Source organism: Equus przewalskii, chromosome 26 (genome assembly GCF_037783145.1).
Source record: "Equus przewalskii isolate Varuska chromosome 26, EquPr2, whole genome shotgun sequence".
NCBI lineage: Eukaryota > Metazoa > Chordata > Mammalia > Perissodactyla > Equidae > Equus > Equus przewalskii.
In genome coordinates this window covers 14470658-14489500 of record NC_091856.1, presented here as the reverse complement: position 1 = coordinate 14489500, position 18843 = coordinate 14470658, and the positions used below count along the sequence as shown (strand labels likewise).

The window sequence follows — 18843 nt, the reverse complement described above, 5'->3', positions numbered from 1 at the left end:
AATATGTAATCATGTTGGAAAAAATACGCAGCCTGGAAAGAAGGAAAATTTAATGAACTCACCAAATTGCTTCTTTTAAGGAAACCCTCTCCAAACCTCTAACTTCCCATGTGTATTTTTTAAGCTGCCCCAAAGTATTCTGCTTTGAAAATCAAAGAATGGCAGAATTTTCCTCATCAGTAGTAAACAGCAAAATGCATGGATTGGATTTTCCAGTTTGAAGTTTTTGTCCCATAAATAGTTCTTGAATCGTTGACACTGGTTACCGCTTATTTGCTCACACGGTCAAAGGAAGACAGATGGAAAAACTCAGGTTTCCTATTTCCCAAAAAATATTTCTGCATTATTGTTTTCGAGATGCAGGGATGTGTGTGCACAGACGGCCCTTTTGGCTCTTTATAGTATTCTAGATCCCTGCACCAGAATTATGTGTATTTGGAATTTAGGATACTAAGGAGCGCCATGATGTACAGGTGCTCTGAGCAAGTTTGCGCATCACTGCTTTTAAGGATATAGAGGAAAACCTCAGCTGTGCTCTTTTTTGGAAATATGACATAGGGAGGAAGTGTGGCTGCTGTGTACAGAATTGAAGGGAGACGCAAAACTCTGCAAAGAGTTTCAGGCAGCTAGAAGTATAATCCATATAATATAACATAAAATCCATCTTTGTATAGATACCAGCTAATATTTTTAGAAAATGACAAGCTGCTTTATTTTTTCCAGAAATATAACTTTCCTATTTATTTAGACATAGTGTAAATGTCTAAAAACATGCAAGCGAGACAGAAATGTCCAAAGAGAAAAATAACTAATTCCCTAGAATCATATCATGCCATCAAAAATAACCCATGTTCCCAATTGATGACTGAGACTCTAGACATTTTTCCATGCATATATATTTTTTAAATAGAAAGACATCATTTCAAGGAAAAAATCATACTACACATAAAATTTTACTTATGAAAGTATTCTTTCAGGAATTCAACATGAATTTACCTCAAAAACTGAGCAAAATTGAAAGACTCGGTAAACTTTAGATATATGTTTCTTTGCCATGAGATCTAAGTTCAGACAAAAGGCTATAAAACTGTTCAGCATTTGGAGCCTTTCTCAATTTTAGATAGTATCAGTTGACTTCCTGCTTTTAAGGTTGCAATTTTTTAAATAAGGTAAAAAGAAATTTTAACCCCACTCTTCCACTTAACCAGCTATGTGACTTTGAGCAAGTAATTTCATAATCTGCCACTGAATATCATCTGCTTCTCTGAAAATGGAGGTTATAATACGGGGTTGTTGGGAAAATTAAATGGGCTAATGCATGTGTAGCTGATCTGACTTACTCCTTGGCATGGGTCCAAATGCACAGTGTCATTAATTATTCCACTTACTAGTTCAACTCCCTGCCCCCCGCCCTTTATTAGTCATAAGTCCTAAATCCTCCTTTTGAGGCTTCTCCATACACAGAATGATCAAAATCCCCCAGGGGGGCAGGCTCAATGGTGCAGCGGTTAAGTTCACTTGTTCCACTTCGGTGGCCCGGGGTTCAACGGTTCGGATCCCAGGCACAGACTTATGCACTGCTTATCAAGCCATGCTCTGGTGGCGTCCCACATATTAAATAGAGGAAGATGGGCACAGATATTAGCTCAGGGCCAGTCTTCCTCAGCAAGAAGAGGAGGATTGGCGGTGGATGTTAGCTCAAGGCTAATCTTCCTCTAAATAAATAAATAAATAAATAAATAAATAAATAAAATGCCCTAAGACCCTCCTCAGTCAGTCCCATCCACACTGCACTTGTGTCCCATGACCGCAATGACCACATGTCCCCCACGAGGCCCACTGCTGTGGTGAGGTCTTTTTTCTTCACTCTTTTGCTAACCTATTGTTTCTAAAACATGACTCTGTGCCAGGTGGCTCCAGAAGTTCCACATGACAGACCCTTAGGGAAAGTGTGTTACAGTCCCCAAGACTGCTCTCAAGTCTGATGATTTGCTAGAAGGACTCACAGAATTCAGAAAAGCTGTTATACTCTTGGTTATAGTTATACATAGGGGAAAGCATACAGATTAAAATCAGCAAAGGAAAAAGGCACACAGAGTGGAGTCCAGGAAGCCCAGGCACAAGCGTCCAGTTGCCCTTTCCTAGAGGAGTCACAGGGGCTGCGCTTAATTCTCCGGGCAACAGCATGCAACAACATAAGCGAGGTATTGCCAATCAGGGAAGCTCACCTGACCCTTGGCATCCAAGGTTTTTATTGGAGATCAATCAGGTAGGCATGGAACACCCATGTGACTGACCTTAGCTACTCAGTCTCCAGCCTTCCACAGGTCAGACTGATACAGCATGCCCCCAAACCCCAGGCACGCACAAAGAGACGTTCACCATAAATCGCTTTGAGAGCACAGGCTATCTGGCATGGCCCAAGGTCTCAGGTATACAAAGGCACTCTTCTAAGTCAGGATATTCCAAAGGCCCAGAGGTTCTCCCAGAAGCTTGTCAGTGACCAGTGGTTCCTTTGGAATGTGCAGGGTTTGAGCACCCCAGGCCTGCTGAGTTATCCCTTTACTGCACAAGCAACCTGTCCACACTAAGAATGGGAGATTGATGCTGCTGCTCTGGTCCTGGGCTGGGATGACCAGACTGGAAGGGCTTCCGCTTTGACATACCTTGTGGGAGGTCAAAACTTCCCCACAAGCCCAAGCCCTGGAGACACGCCCAAGGTGCCAACCCAGACTTCTCCTCCCTCGTGGTGACTTTATTCTAGAGTCCTTTTCTACGTGGATCATCCCATTCCATCAGAGAGGTTCTAAGACCAGAGCTACTTGGCCCCAAAACAAATGTCTCCAACTCCTCCCCTGAAACCAGTTTATCACACCAAAGGGACAGTTGCCGTTAGGCCATAAAAGGGGCCATTACACCCTTCGCTCAGAGCAGCAGGTTCCAACAAGCCTTGTATTTACCCTTTTAAGGGAGGCCACTCAGAATAATATCCCTTGGTTTGGTGGTTCCTCAGAAAGTTAACACAGGACTACCATATGACCCAGCAAATGAAATTCCAACCCAAAAGAATTGAAAGCAGGGACTCAAACAGATATCAGTACAAGAGTGTTCATAGCAGCACTATTCACAGTAGCCAAAAGGTGGAAACAACCCAAGGGTCCATCAACAGAAGAATGGATAAATAAAGTATAGTCTGTTCATACAACGGAATATCATTCAACCATAAAAAGGAGTGACATTTTGACATATGCTACAACACAGATGGACCTTGAAAACATTATGGGAAGTAAAATAAGCCAGACACAGAAGGACATATATTGTATGGTTCTACTTATGTGAGGGACCTAAAGTAGTCAAATTCATTCAGACAAAAAGCAGAACAGATGTTACAAGGGGCCCCCGGGAGAGGGCAATGGGGCGTTGTTGTTCAATGGGTACAGAGTTGCTCTTGGGGATGATGAAAAAGTTTTGGGTATAGATAGTGGTGATGGTTACACAACACTGTGAATGTATTTAATGCCACATAATTGTACATTTACAAATGGATAAAATAATAAGTATTATGCTATACATATTTTTCCATAATAAAAAAAAATTTTTAATCCCTTGGCAAGCGACGGAAAACCCAGCCCAAATTTGCTTTGGCAAAAATGTCAGTGTATTGGATGCTGTAAGCTGGACATCTGGTAGCCATCTGTTTGGAGAGCCCCCAGCCCCCACCCTGGCGTCCCACCCCTCCCTGCCCTCCCTCCACACCCCACAGCCTGTTTGTTATTGTAATGAGCAGAGCTTCATATGCTTTTAGTAACCGCAGTGATGAAGACGACCTCCCTCCAGATCTGGCCGAGGCAGTAGGAGCGACCACGACTCCAACCACAAACACCACCGCGGCCGCCACCACACAAGTCTCAGCACCGCTGGTGTCCCCCCAGGTCCGCAAAGTCAGCTCGCCTCAGAACTCAGACGGCAAGGGCCAGCTCTCCCCAGGGGCCAAGGTAGGGGAGAAAGCCCCGCGGAGCAGCTGTACTTGCCGGGAATCCAGTATAAACTTGGCATGTGGCATCCCGGATGCGTTTAAATTTTGCATAATCGACTCTGGGAACACCTAAAACACCAGCAATAAACCACCAAAGCAGGTTTTTTATATAACCTGTCCCCAAAAGATAAGCTAACCATTTATGAGAGACAAATAGTATAATAAACCACGTACACTGTACTTGAAAGAAAATTTAAGAGATGGTTGAGGGCAATTTTGATTTTAGAATACCATCCCTACATAAGCTATTACTCCACTGCAAAGACAGAAGGCAAAAAGTGGGTTTTTCCCCCATAATTGAAAATTTGGAGGAGTGAAAACATGGACGTGTCCCCATCCCGTTCCTTATAGTGGATAGCCTGTTAATAGTTTGAAAATGGGAAATAGTATTCTATTTGTCAGTTTGAAATGTCAGGAGATTGCCCGTGATGTGAATGGGCTGTGACAAAGGCCTCACACAGGACACTTCTCTTGGTTTTCTTTGAGTGACCCTTAGCTGGGGTCAGTCTTCAGCAATTAGTCCAAATGTGGCTTAACCTGTCGCTCTCCCAGCAGATGCCCAGTCAAAGGCTGCCTGGTTCATGGGCCACTGAGGAACAGTGTGTGCATGGGGCGGGGGCCCTGAAGGCAGGACCAGAGGCCCAGACTCTGTTCCCAGCTGCTCCTTTCACGCGTCTTATGGCGGCTTGAAACGAGCAGGCGCTCCACAGCCCTTGTTTCTCCAAGTCTCAGTTTCCTCCTCCTAAAAATGGGAATAAGACCTGCTACGCTGCCCAGCTCAGGGGCGAGTGGCAGGTCTAGTGGAGGGTAAAGGGCTTTTGCAAACTGGATGCCCGAGGCTTCCGCGGCTTCACGGTCACAAATCCTGGTGGTGAGGTAATTCCTGGTTCCTCTCAGTAACAACAGTCCAGGCCCACATCCTGCCTGACCAAGGCCAGTCTTTCACTGAGTCCCTTCCTGGGGTCTCTGGGAACACCTCTGTGTTCCCCAGCAGGAACCCGGCTGAGCCTCTCAGCGGGTGACTGGCCCAGACTGAGGCTCCAGCTTTCCTGTAGATCCCCTCCTGGTAATTCGAGTCGGGTTCCCCCCGCCGTGCAGAGTCCCTCGTACTGCTTTGTCCCAAGTGTGGACACAGGCTCCCATCATCTGGTTAAACCACCCACGGTTAAAACCAAGCGAGAACGTTTATGCAACAGAAAGGACTTCAGTGGGGATGCAGGTGACATCCTGCCAGAGGCCACAGGGCTCCCTCTCCTGGCCGTCTCTCCCCTTAGGGCCCTGCTTGCCTCAAGTTGATGGGGCTTATTTTTTTCCCACAAAGGGTCTCAAGGCCCCCATGCTGCTGAGACCTCAGAGCAAGAGGAAAAAAAAATTTCTAAAAAAATGAACGTGATTTTCAGAAGTACCACTCTCCCCTAAAGATCTTCCTCATTCTTGTCCGGATGAGTCCAGCACCTTGAGGCCTTGACCCTCCTGATCCAGGATGGAGGCTTTGTTCTCTCTTTATATATTGAAAGGCTCCTTGAAGTGCTTCTTCCCCAAAAGACCAGTCAAAGAGCACTCAAAGCATTTAAGAAAAGTTGTTTGCAGCTTCAAGAGAGATGGTTCCCCATCCCACACCCTGCTTGTCCCCATTAAGGTTTCAGAAAAAATTGGGGGTTCGGTCTCAACATCTCGCACACTGCTGAGCAGGGAACTCTGGGGGGGGATTGGCGTGATAGTGAGTTCGGTCTTAGAAAGAGGGGAGAGGAGAGGTGGGGAAGCTCTGTGCCTCCTGGTGAAATTCCGCATCAGTCTGGAGCTGTCACTCACCGGGATGTCTTTGTCTGCCTTCTAGAGCCCCTCTAACCGAGGAGGTGCGTTCACCTTGGAGCCGGGCGATCTCCTGATGGATTTCACAGAAGCCACTCCTCTGGTAAACTTCCCATTTTGATAAAACCAGAAAAGCCACAGACCATAGAAACATCTTGGCAGTGGGACAGAAGGACAGAGGTGGGCATCGCTGTTGAGAAGGCTCTTCCTCTTGTCCTGCTCACAGCCTGAAGGCTCAGGAAGCAGCTTTCTTCAAGGGTTTGGGTATCATGGGGACCCTCCAGCTCACAGAGCCCTGAGGGAGGGCAGGTCTCCCCTTCCTCCGATGGTGGCTGCAGGGGTCCCGCCCCCACCTGTCTGCTGCTCCTCAAGCATCGTAGGGCTCCTTGGTCCTTGAGCCTTGGCTTCTTGGCATCCTGGGCTGCGCCCCGCATGCCTGCCCACGTCGCTTTCAACAACACGCTCAGGTCTGAAGCACCAGCTCCAGGCCTCATTGCAGCTTTCCAGGCCCCTCATGCCTCCCCACCATCCTCCATCCTCTGCATATAGCTCTCCCCTTAGGGATGATGGCCCCCGTGGGACTCCTGTAGGTGAGAAACCCCTTCGGGGGAGAGAGAACTGAACCAGGAGTCACACAAGCCAGACCTGGCTCCAATCTCCTTCAGAGCCTTGTCATCGGATAGTTGCTGTCAAATAAGGATGTCATTGTTTCCCTCTCTGCCTAAGACCGTTATAAGGATCCCAGGGGGAGAGAGAGAGCCCTTGCAGAATAATATAAAGCACCATAAATATGTGTAAGATATTATTGATATTATTAGATGCCACAGGCAAACTTGGATATATCTTTGGCTGGACTCAGCCTAATACCCAAGTGTACCTGAGCATAAATCATGGTCCACAAATGTGGGATGTGAGCCAAGTCAAAAACTATCTCCTGAGAGCCTACTGTGTGCGGCTCTGGGAGTGAGCAGGGCAGCTCGAGGCTGGAGCGGAGTCAGGTTGATAAAGGGCCATGATGGACAGATGGGCGGTGCAGAAGATGCTGAGGGAGAAGCCAGCAGTGGGAGTCGTTCAGGACTGGCTCGCTGGAGGAGGATGTCGTGGATGGAAAGAATTTCTGGAAGGCTCTCAAGAGGGGACAACTGAGGCAGAATGCTGTCCAGGCTTTAGGAGTGATCTCGGCTCTTGCCTCAGCTGGCACGAGGACCTCACTTGTGATTTATACAATTGTGCTTGTTGCCTGGAGAGTTGGTATAGTCTGAGAGCTTTGAGTCAGTGCCTCTGGATAAGCAGCTGAGAACTGAGGGCGGGCGCCACCCTCCTCTGGGTGCCTTCAGTTACTCCCTTCCCGTGTTCGAATAAAAGGAGCCGACTTATTCATGACCTCCTTGTTAGAAAAATTGCCAAGATAGGATAACCCAGAAACAGAGGGCATTCCCTCATCACCTCATCGCCCCTTTGCACAGAGAGGAAACTGAGTCCCAGAGTGGGGTAATTACAGTAATTACCCAGGGACTGAGCTGCGGCTGGAACCCACGTGTTCTGGCTCCTTCTCTGGTCCTCTTTGCATCCAATTGGCCTAAATCCGGTCTTCTCTTTAGAGAACTTGCCACTTTGGAGAAGAGCAATGCCTAGAAGAAGGTCTGTGTTTAAAGCATGCCCCAGATGGGAAAGTAGAACAAGGGGCATGGAGGAAGGGACAGCAAATTAAGTGACCTGGACCACAGCATCCCACTGAGGGTCCTAACTGAGGCTTTCACTCCTAGGCAGGCCGTGTTGTGGGAGACGGAAGCTGGGGCAGCAATCTGAAGACATCCAGTCCAGCTAGAGGGCAGCATCTTTCACGGGGACCTGAGAACTCCTAGGGTACAGGGCCGATGAAGACCAAAGGGGAGAAAGCTAAGCTCCAAGTTCCGTGCTGAACTTGGCCTGGCAGGAATAGAAGCCAGTGGGAGAGAGATCTCTCTGAGTTAGGCTCTTAAGCAACTTCCAGGCTGCTGCAACGTGCTACCATTAATGCCATAAGAGAGTCTATGTAAACTACCACTGCTGTGGGACCCAGTGCCTAACCCTGTCTGGGGGCACTGGGAAAAGAAGACTTCATGGTGCTCGGGTTTTTAAGTATGAGTAGGAGTTTGCCAGATGGAGGAATAGACTGAAGCCTTCTATGAAGAAGATACAGCATGAAGCAAAATACTGAGTATTTATTAAAGGGTCTGGTGGATGTGAGAACTAGGATTAGTTTACAAAGAAATGTATCTTGGCTTTGATGGGAGCGATGGGATTCCCTTAAAGACCGTTGTGTGGTGAATCCAGCTTGTAGGTTTAATTGCCCCATCTTTTCTTTATGTGAACATAACAGACTGAGATTAGAAAGGCAGAGACCCAGAGGTCCTCCTATCTGGGGTGCCAATGCCTGCCAAGTGACTGTCCAGCCTCTCCTTGTGCCCCTCCAGCAACAGGGAGCTCATTCCTTCTCCCCAGGACACTGGTTCCATCTCTAGGCCGCTCTGACAGGGTCCAGTACAGGATCCAGGGTGCTGCACCGCCCAGGCACAGGACAGCTGAGGTCCTTGTACTGCACAGCTCCCCACTTCACAGCTGAAGTTGGCAGTGAATGCATGTTCTCAGGATGAAGCATCCTTTGTCTTGCTTGTGTGGATTTGAGGCATGAGTGTGCATTCACTCAGAAGGTATGCTGGAGGGCTGGTACTTTGGTGAGAGCCCACTCCATTTTGGATTTTCCTTGGCATCATTGTCTTTGACCTTACTGCACTCCAGGGTCCTGTCTCTGTGGGTGCGGAATGGGCCCAGAGAGGAAGAGGGACTCCAGCAGCCTGCTTCTCACTGTATCTGGTCTTCTCTCCCCTCCTCCGTCTGCTCCTCCCAGCATCACAGAGATGCAAGCTGCAGCGCTCTCGGCACTCTTTGTTGGGGTAATGACGGGGCATGGCGTCTGTATCTCAGAGGACAGCCAGGGAGAGACTGGACTTAGGGTCTGGGGCTGGATGAGACTCCTAAAGCCACATCACTGCCCTGGTCCCTCGGGCCAGAGCTGGAAGGACAGGGAGCTGGAGAGGCAGGAGTGGGGCAAATTTTCTTGCTTTCATTCAACAACGTTTCCCCAAGACTCTATTGGAACAAGTTCAACCCGTATGACTCTCGCCCCTTGTAATCATGTCTCTGTGTGGAGTGACTTCAAAGGAGCATAGTCCAAACAGCCGAGAATAATAAAAAGATTCAATCTTGAACTGGCATCCTTCAAAATAATGAATGAAGATTAAATTCACAGCTCTGGGTAACACTTCTTGAATCTCTTTTTGCTTAATTCCCTTTACCCTGCACAACCCCAAGGACTTTTGTCCTCAACCTCTCCACAAAAACATTCTTTCCAGCTTCACTCTCCTAGTGTTTTTTTTCTCCTTTTCCCAAATCTTTTCTCCTCCAGTCCCCGGCTCTTTTATTTTGTAGCTCAATTTCGCAGTCTAAGTTCTACAACCTCTGTGGCTTTGTTGTCCACTCATTCCCAGAATCTGCATCATAGACTAAATGATCAGATGGGATTTCTGCCTGGGATGAGAGAGGTGGGGGGTGAGGGTGGGGAGGGAGGAAGGCAAGTGATGAGGACAGCACCTGCTCTCCATCTGGTTCTCCCTTTGGGGTGTGAGTGTAAGCATGTGCACGGAAGCTGTTGGTGTTGATCGAGTGAGGGGTGTTGGAAGGAAGGTACAGTTGCAGATCAATAATGTTGACCTAGGAACGCAGAATCCCGCCCCCTACTCCAGGTCTGTCATGCCAGCTTCCCTCTCCAGCTCACAGAGACCATAAACACCCATGCCTTCTGTGTTCCCAATGCTTTCTCTTTGGGGCTTGTCCCTCCCTGATCCCTGTACTTCATGGACCACTCACCCAGCTGCAAAGCAGAGCTGGTCAGAACCCAGGTCTCTCCTCAGTCAGGGAACATTAGTCAAGAGTTGACATGTCAGGGAAGAGATTGGGCTGGCCAAAGGAAGACTGTGTAGGGCACAGAACGGGCCCGGGGTTGGGTGTCAGAGGAACAGGGTTTCCATTCGTCTCACTAACTTTGTTACTTTGAACCTCATTCCATCGGGAGGGCTAACATTTAATCTCAAGTCAGATCAGGGGGGCCTCCTCAGTCTCCCTAGGGTTTCAGTCATGTTCTTTGGGGCACAAGAAGATAAAGGGAAGTCGATTTAGTTTGTGATGTCGTCTGTTTGCTGATACATCTCGGACACTCTCTGCTGCTCTCGTGCCCTTTCTGGGTGGGTGGGAATCGCTGTCCCGCTGGGATGTGAATCCCTGTCTGCCAGACGCACCACACGGCCATCCTGCTCCGGGGCCTGCCACCTCCCCTCCTCTACCTGAACAGACGGCCCAGGTCCTCTCTGCTCTTTCATCTTGTTCCCCAGCCTCAGCCCAGGGACAAGGGGCCCAGGGCTCCTTTGCTCAGTCTCACTAGTGTCTGCCCCTCATCTCTTCCCCTCAGACTTTTGCCCCCATCCTCAAACTGGCAACCTCTATTCTCATCTGGATGTTGAAGAAAGCTTACACCTTTTCATCATCATCTGTCTATGCCAAAATCTTTCTGTTCCCCAAAGAGTCAGATTTTGAAACTCAGAAAGCCAAGTAGAACCTTAGCAGCCTGAATGTAGAAAGACCCAGGGAGGAAAGGAAATATCAGAAGAAAAATGTACATTTCAAAATAGTGTCTTATTACATGTGTAATGTTATTTCTTGTTCATTTACTAAGAGTCAAGGATGTGGGAGCCCCAGGAATGTTCTTTTGTTTAAATCCACTCAGACGCATATTTAGAAAGGTCAGAAATGCTTGTGGGATGGATCAACATTTCTTTACCATGAAAGTCCAATGCTGGGCAAAGGCTTAAGTCATTCATTATAATCTTCCGTTCAGACACTGGTCGCCAGTACACGTTTGACCTCTACGCAGTATGTCTGTGTTTCTTGGTCATTTACACCAGCTTTTATCTTCTTCAAAAAGCACATGTTGAGTGCCTGCTGTTATCTGCAGAGGCAAAGACCTCATGGCCTGGGGTCCCTGGTGTAGTTGGTCTGGTTGGGGCATCGATGCATTGGGGCAGTGGTGGGAAATGAACCTGGAGGACAGGTGGGAGCCAGGTTCACGCAGGCCTTAGAAACCATCCTGTGGAGTATAGGATTTATCCCGAGGACCAGAGAGAGCAGTGGGGGGACTTTACCTAGGCTGGTGAAACTTAACTGCGGGTGACTAATATGGTCTCACTTGTTTCTGAAGAATGAGTTTAGAAGCAATCAACAAAAGAGTCTAGACGCATGGCTTTCAACTTTGCAAATGCAATTTCTGCATCTCCCAAATTTGAATAGTAAAACGAGGCTGTTGTGAAGGCCATTGTGAGAAAATGGTTGTCAAAGCCCCTTGGAAATTGTCCAGGACCGCACCGTGGTAAAGAGGAGGGAGGTGGATCAGTTTGGAAACAGAAAAGAGACTTGCCATTTTCTTGATCATTTTTTGATGAAACTTACCCGGAAGCTGTACTTGATTCGTTATGGCAGAATCATACCGACTACTTAAGGAAACTCTCGAGCTAAAAGATGTGTGTATTTATCTTCTGGAGTGAATGGTCCCTCCCTGAAACCCAAACTAACCTTGTCAGTGGCCCCCTCTCCTAACATCAGAGCATTCTCTCTTCACCATCCTCATCCTCATCAGCACAAGCTGTTGGATCTCTGCCGGGTGCATGGCTCTATAAAGGGCTGGGGCGGGAACCTGGTATCCCAAGTGACATGGCATTTTCTCACAATGCTTGGTATCTTCCAGCTAAGCGGCAAAGTACCCTAGTGCCAATACGAGACGCCAAGGCCTAGGCCCATAGGTATGGGAGGGGGATCAGAGCCAGGACGTTTTCTGAACACAGATCAAGAGCTGTGACAGATTAAAACTTAAAGTCTGTGTTCCTCCTTGCTAACATGTCTCTTTCCTGGTGCTCTCTTTGGACAACTACTCACCTATACACCATAATGCGGGTGCAGGAGGCCTCTGGGCATAGAAGGCAAACACTCTTAAGTGTGTAGCCACTCCTCATATGGCCCCCATGGCCAACCTCACTAATTCATCACAGCTTTCTTTCTGGCTTGACTTGGGCAATGCTTCAGAATCCCCAACAACATGCCAGGAAGCCACTGCCAGTCCTGGGCAGCTGGCGCAGGAGATGGCCCCTACCTGCCAGCCCCGGGAATGGGGTTTTGATGTATTGTTCTGCTCAGATAGTGAGAAGACTGATGAGGGCCAGAGAAGAGGAGAGAAGGCGGAGAAAGGAGGGAGGCGGGAGGGACTAGAAGCCAGTTGGCCGGAGGCTGGAAGGAGGCTGCGGGTGAGGCTGGCTTGCCAGCAGTCTGAAGTTGACAGATCCATCTTGCACTGTGCTATCTTTCTCTCCTTCCCCTCCCTTATCTCCTCCTCCTCTTCCTCCCCTCTCACCACCTCCTCCTCCCCTTCTCTCCTCTCCTCGTGAGCAGGCAGAGCCCGCCAGCGCCCCCCACTGTGCCCACTCTCGCTGTTCTCCTCCACTCTCTCTCCCCATGAAGGAAGAGACCACTGGAGTTTGCATGCACCCTCCAATCAAAACGAGGCTGGTAGGTACCCTGGCAGGGAGAGGGGCCTGGCCAGGAGAGGTGAGGCGGGCAGGAGCCACCAGCCGGCGGCCCCGTGGGTGTGCACGAATGCCAGACCTCCAGAAGAGCCCGGCTGACAGGTGCTCTCCCTCCAGGATGGATGCAGAGTTTGGAGTCCAGCCCGCCCTGGTCAATCTGGGACATGCGGCTGTGGTCCTGCCCTTTTGTCTCTAGGTCTCAGGAACCAGGAAGAGTTTGTTTTCCTAGAGCTTTGATGAGCATAGATGCTTTTCTCAGAGATGAAATCTTAGTTGCATTTCTATTGAATATAAAGACTTTTAACTTGTCTTTTCCTGCTATTTATCCAGATCACAATATGAGTATTCCATGATGACTTGAAAGGAATCGCCCATAATCCCAACCTAGCACAACTTTTTTTCATTTTTGCATGTTTCCTTCTAATATTTATTCATATTCATTCGTAGTTCTACGTCGTTAAATCGTAGTATCGGTATCATGTCCTGTTTTTCTCTTCTCACTTTAATGTTGTGTTGTTTCTCTCTTGTTCTTGCTGCATTCTATGACTGTTTGTGTTCCATCAAGTGAATGGTCCACCATTTACATAACAGATTCTTTACAGCAGGCTGTGTGCTTTGTTTCCAGTTTGTCACTATTCAAGGGAACACATACAGTTTTTGCATCAGGTATTTGATTTTCTCAGGCTAGACTCTGCTGGGTTCAATATTGTGCCTTTGGGCTTGTTCCCTTTCTAAAGTGGTTACACCAAGTGACAGCACCATCAGAAGAGTGAATATTGGGGCCAGCCTGGTGGCGTAGCAGTTAAGTTCACATGCTCCGCTTCAGTGGCCCCGGGTTCACCAGCCCACATCCCGGGCGCGGACCTACACACCGCTCACCAAGCCATGCTGTGGCAGGTGTCCCACATATAAAGTAGAGGAAGATGGGCACAGATGTTAGGTCAGGGCTAATCTTCCTCAAAAAAAAAAAAAAAAAGAGTGACTATGCTCTGCCACAGTGGAGCAACACAGAATGTAACTGTTGGAGTATATTTTTCTTATTTAGAGCAGGTGTAAAATAATTCTTTAAAGTTGCCAGCTTTCATGTTTCTTTGATATAATAATCAGCCTCTTTCCCCCTTCTACTTCATGATGGTCTGAGAGTCTCATCTGTACGTTACTTTTCACTTTGCTGTTGGTCTCAGAATACCGTGTCGAACCATTAGGCCACGTGAGGAGAATGCGCCACAAGGCTTCCCCCAGAGTCCTCCCCTTGCTGTGCTCCAGGCGGCCACTACCCGCAATCTAAGTGGACACCTGAGTCTCTGGGAATCTTGAGATGTTTAAAGAGACTGAAGAGAGTTTGGGGAAGTGGTGCAGGCTTGGGCTGGACATCTCAGTGCACATAGCAAGGACATTGTCATTCCCAGATCGGTCGGGTTGAGACCTACTCCACTCACTCAGAACCTCAGAAGACTTGGTCTGGTCTGATGTGTTCTTGCTCATGCTCACCTTATCCCCCATTAGAATGACTCAAGGGCCTCAAGTAGCTATTCCAGGGTCTATAGGCAAGACCCTGAGAGACACAAAGGCTATTGCCGAAGGGCAGGGGTGGCCTTGTCGGCTGCAGCCCTCTGGTGGCAGGTGGCACCCTGTGCATTCACCAGCAGATGTGCAGGCAGTTTCTGCACCCGGAGGCTGCAGACAAAGCTAGTGCCAGAGTCATCAGGCCCCTGAGCCTGCTGGCAGTCCTCTTGGCTGACTTAAAGAAATAGTCTCCCCCATTCCCCAAAGCCTCCAGGATGCCAAAGACAAAATGACCAGAAAGAAAGAAATGGAAGCAAAGGCTCTTTTTGGCCACCCACGGCTACCTGATCATGCTGGTGCATCCGCCCTCTTTCAGACCAGCCCTGCGCTGCAACTACGCCCTACACTAGGCTCTTCCCGTCACCCTGCCTTCACTTCCCAAAGGCCACGGTGGTAGGATTCTCACATGCTCACATGGGTTCTCCTGAGGTTTTCCTCTATTATCAGAGTTTACAGGCAGCCCAACAACTGAAGTGAACAGACAGGTTATACTTTCTGGCCTAATTAGTCTGGGCCACCTGATACTCTATCCACTGTGATAGACTGTGTCCCAGGATGTGACCTCTCGCAGCCTCAAGTCCATTCCCCACAGCTGCAGAGGCCGTCAGCAGCCACCCCCCCGCAGCCCTGGCCTGCCTCATTATACACCTCGATCATGGCCTTTTGTGGATCAGGCCATGCAGAGGGCCCCGCATGCCTGGGAGGCCCACAGCAGACCCAGTGATAGGGGTTCCAGGGCGAGGTAAGTGTGCGGTGCCCTACAAATATGACTCCAGCCTGTCATTCCTGCTGAGTCCCAGCCCTACAGTACAACGGGCACAGATACAACAGCCAGGCAACACTCCCAAGGGACCCTTGGTGTATTTCCTTTCACGAGCAATGAAGGCTCTGTGTGTGTTCCCTGGATCCTACAATTGTTTTAAAAGTGCCCTGCCAAAGATTTCCAAACTTTGTTTTCTAATCTAAAAGTAACACTCTAGGAGCCAGCCAGCAGGCGGCATAGTGGTTAAGTTCATGTACTCTGCTTTGGCAGTCCAGGGTTTGTGGGTTCGGATCCTGGGTTCAAACCTACACACTGCTCATCAAGCCATGCTGTGGTAGCATCCTACATACAGAAAATAGAGGAAGGTTGGCACAGATGTAGCTCAGGGACAATCTTCCTCACCAAAAAATAGATAAATAAAAACAGCAAGAAGGCATGGAAAAACAGAAATCCTAGGAAAACACAATAGAGAAAGAATAAAAATATTAGTTAAAAAAAAAGTAACACTCTTCTCTTTCTCTTTTTTGAAGATAAAAACATTCCCGGCTGATACAGTGACCCCGTTTCCTGATCCTTTCATTACAGGGCCACAGTTTACCGTAAGTAGATCCAGAAAACCGATCTGTGTTTTAAGACATTGTTCCTGTGTGGCGTGATTTTCTGTGGAATGCCAGGCAACAATGTCAGCAGCTTCTTTTGATGACTGGGAACTCTGTGAGGTTGGGAAGGGTTTGGGGTCTGCATCTTAGTTATTTTATTTTGTTTGATGGAGGTGAGCTTCATACATCATAAAATTAACCATTTTAAAGTGACAATTCAGTGACATTTAGCACATTTGGTGTAGTGCAACTACTACCTCTATCTCATTCCAAAACATCTTTATCACCCCCCTAAGGAAACCCTGTACCCATTAAGCAGTCACACCCCATTTCCCTCCTCCCTCTGGCCCCTGGCAGCCACCAACCTGCCTTCTGTGTCTGTGGGTTTACCTAGTTTGAATATTTCATATAAATGGAATCTTATAATATGTGACCACTTGTATCTGGCTTCTTTTACTCAGCACAGTGTTTCTGAGGCTCATGCATGTTGTAGCATGTCTCAGTAATTCATTTCTTTTTATGGCGGAACAGTATTTCATCGTACATCTATACTGCACTTTGTTGATCCATTCATTCATTGATGGGTATTTGGGTTGTTTCCACCTTCTGGCTATTGTAAATAATGCTGCTGTGAACATGTGTATACACGTGTTTGTTTGAGTCCCTGTTTTTGATTCTTTTGGATCGGATCTGTGTCTTGAAAATGATGTGATCTTAAGTAAGTCACTTTACCACTCTGGGCATCAGTCTCCTCTTATTTAAAGTGGAAACAATTATAAGGATATCCTCCTTGTATCTGGTTGGGGCAAGAATCAACAGGGATCCAGAACTTGAAAGTACTTTACCAACCACAGACCATCCCACAAATGTCAAGTGCAGTTGCTATTTCTCAAGGCTGGAGAGGCAGGTGGTGTAATTAACAACAGCAAGTCGTTGCGACAACCGGCACCCTGTTACCACCTGTCTGTGTGGCTGGGCAGCTTACTTCAACTCTGCAAATGGCTGAAATGGTTTTAAACATTTTAATGTGGTAGTTGCCTCATCTGCAAAATGAGAGAGTTTGGTGATTTTCAGGCTTCTTTTCAGCTGCTCAACTCTTTTCTTTAAATGAAAGCTTCTGCGGAAGCCGAATGGAGCCGAAGTGGGGAGTTCAGCATTCCTCCTCTTTCCTCTCACCCTCTCCTCCTTTTAGGGATCAGGGTTTACAATTCCTAGAACTAAGTGATCCTTGAGGCTCCTTCCTAAGGATGTCTGGCCAATCTGGAGGATCTGATCCACGAGGTGGCCTAGGGACAGCTCTAACTGCAGTCTCATAAGCTGGATGACAGTCACTACCTGAAGTGACTTCAGCCACATGGAGAGGGAGGGAATGGGTGGTGGCTGATTCAGATTTCAGAGGACAAACAGAGATGGGAAGCTGTCCAGCAGTCCAGGCAGAGGCAGAAATAGGTTCCTAGAGCAATCCAATTTGAGGGTCATGAGATGCTTTTAGCACCTGCCTCTTAAGAACCAGAGGGCAGAGACACAGGGCCTGCGCCAGGCTGTTAAATGCTACTGCCCCAACGTTCATCCCACCTCTGCAGTTTGCTGGGCACAGCGCCGCAGCTGAAGCTCTCGCTCTACTTCCCTCAGGAGGCCATGGCGGGCCCTCTGGCCTCCTGCCCAGCCTTGGCAGTACCATGAGACACCCAGGGAAGCCCTTCCTGAAAAGCTGGGGGCCGAGATGGAACAGAAAGCCAATGTCAGAAACCACGCTCGGGCTTTTAAGAACTGGGCAAGAGTGGCTGGAAGGCAGCTGGAGTGGGCAGGAAGAACAGCGTGAACCAGAGTCCTGGGATGAAATGAAAAGGGACTGAAATGAAAGCCAGTGGGACTAGAATGCAGAGAGCAAGGGACTGGGGCACAAGAGGAGGAAGGGGAGGAAGGCAGGGGAATATCATAGGACAAAACCGTGCTCAGCCTTGGAGGCCACAGTAGGGATTCTGATCTGTATCCTAAGAGCAAGGGGAAGACTTTGAAAGACTTTAAGCAGGGCAGTGACAGGGCAGGTGCATTGGAAATGATCCCGGTGACAGCAGTGGGAGGACTGTTGGGTCCAGGCAGAGTGGATTCAGGACAGTAGTCTGGAAATCTAGGACAGCAGTTCAAAGGAGAGAGGGCAGAGAGCTTGACCCAGCTGTCTGGGTTTTGATGGTGGAGTTGAAGAAAAGTGCACAGACGGGGAAGATATTTAGGAGGTTGGAAAGAAATTGGATTGGATGAGAGAGGCAGGGTCAAAAATGACTCCCAGATTTCTGACTTGCAAAATGTGGGTCCATTCACTGAGTTAAGGAATTCTGAAAGAAGACTGGATTGGGAAGGATAATGAGTTTGCTTCTGGTGATGATGTGTTAGAAATGCCTTGGACACATCCAGGTGGAAACGATGCATGGGCAGTTGGCTATCCGAGTCTGTAACTCAGCAGAGAGGGCTGGATTGGAGATAACAATTGGGGAGTTACCAACAGCTGGGTGGTAAGGGACGCCAAATTCATGGGCTTCAGCCTCCTAATTTTCTCACCTCTGTATGTCATGTTCTCTTCTCCTCCCCACCAAGGTCAAGACACGTGACCTTGCTGCAGGGGAGTCCTCTCCACAGGCCTCCAGACCTGTCCCGGCCACAGTCACGGGGGAGTTTAGTAGCTCCAGGGAACAGTGCCCAAAATTGGTCTGATAATTGATCGAGCATTGACCTTGGGCCTGGTTTCAACAACGGCGCTCCTTGCTTCATCCTAAGACCAGTTTCTGCCTTGCATTCAGGCCTGTTAACTGGGTCCTCGCTTGATGCTCAGCCGAGGGCCTTGGTCCACCTAGCATGAGAGCCCCCGGCTGGCGCTGGGCAGACTTCTGTCCTGAGTTCTTCTTCCTAGCCTGGGTCTGTCCTTTTGTTATCTGCTTTGTTCTGGCAAAAGTTCATTCACTCATTCATTCATTTCTTCGTTCGACAAATATTAAAAAGACGAGTACTCAGGGTTGAGATTTAATATCAGTAATGTTTGCTGCTCCCCAAGGTCATTCTTAAGTGAAGCTGCCTTTTTTTTCGCCTTGAGTACATGGTGGGGAAGAATACAATGCCTGCTAGCACAGTTTGGTGCCACTGCCTTGAGTCGTGCAAAGGCCCTTTTACTCACCATTGCCTTCATGCCATATTTCCCTCTTTTTCCAAAAAGAATCAAAAATGACATCAAAAGTCCAACCTCCACCCACTTCACTGAAGCAACGAAATAACTTCTTCCCCTGCTCCTGGGTTGGGAAGGATGGGCTACGTCATGCTTTAAAATGACAAATTGAATTTCCTACTCGCGCTGCGTGTCTGTCATGGGTAGGCTGAGGGCTCTGCTCTGCATTGTCCTCTTTCTGG

The 18843-nt window shown here is 48.3% G+C and overlaps 1 protein-coding gene across 16 annotated transcripts in view; it reads left to right on the top strand.

The window, feature by feature from the left end:
• Window positions 1-18843, top strand: part of EPB41L4B (erythrocyte membrane protein band 4.1 like 4B) — a 130910-nt gene that overhangs the window by 105993 nt on the left and 6074 nt on the right. For 6 of the 16 annotated variants that reach the window (XM_070594941.1, XM_070594942.1, XM_070594938.1 and 3 more), the window contains 4 exons: window positions 3806-3995; window positions 5874-5951; window positions 12383-12499; window positions 15376-15444. In XM_070594941.1, coding sequence (XP_070451042.1) covers window positions 3806-3995; window positions 5874-5951; window positions 12383-12499; window positions 15376-15444 — 454 coding nt within the window. The remainder of the gene's footprint in view (window positions 1-3805; window positions 3996-5873; window positions 5952-12382; window positions 12500-15375; window positions 15445-18843) is intronic. The other 10 variants (XM_070594943.1, XM_070594947.1, XM_070594944.1 and 7 more) reach the window with 3 other exon arrangements.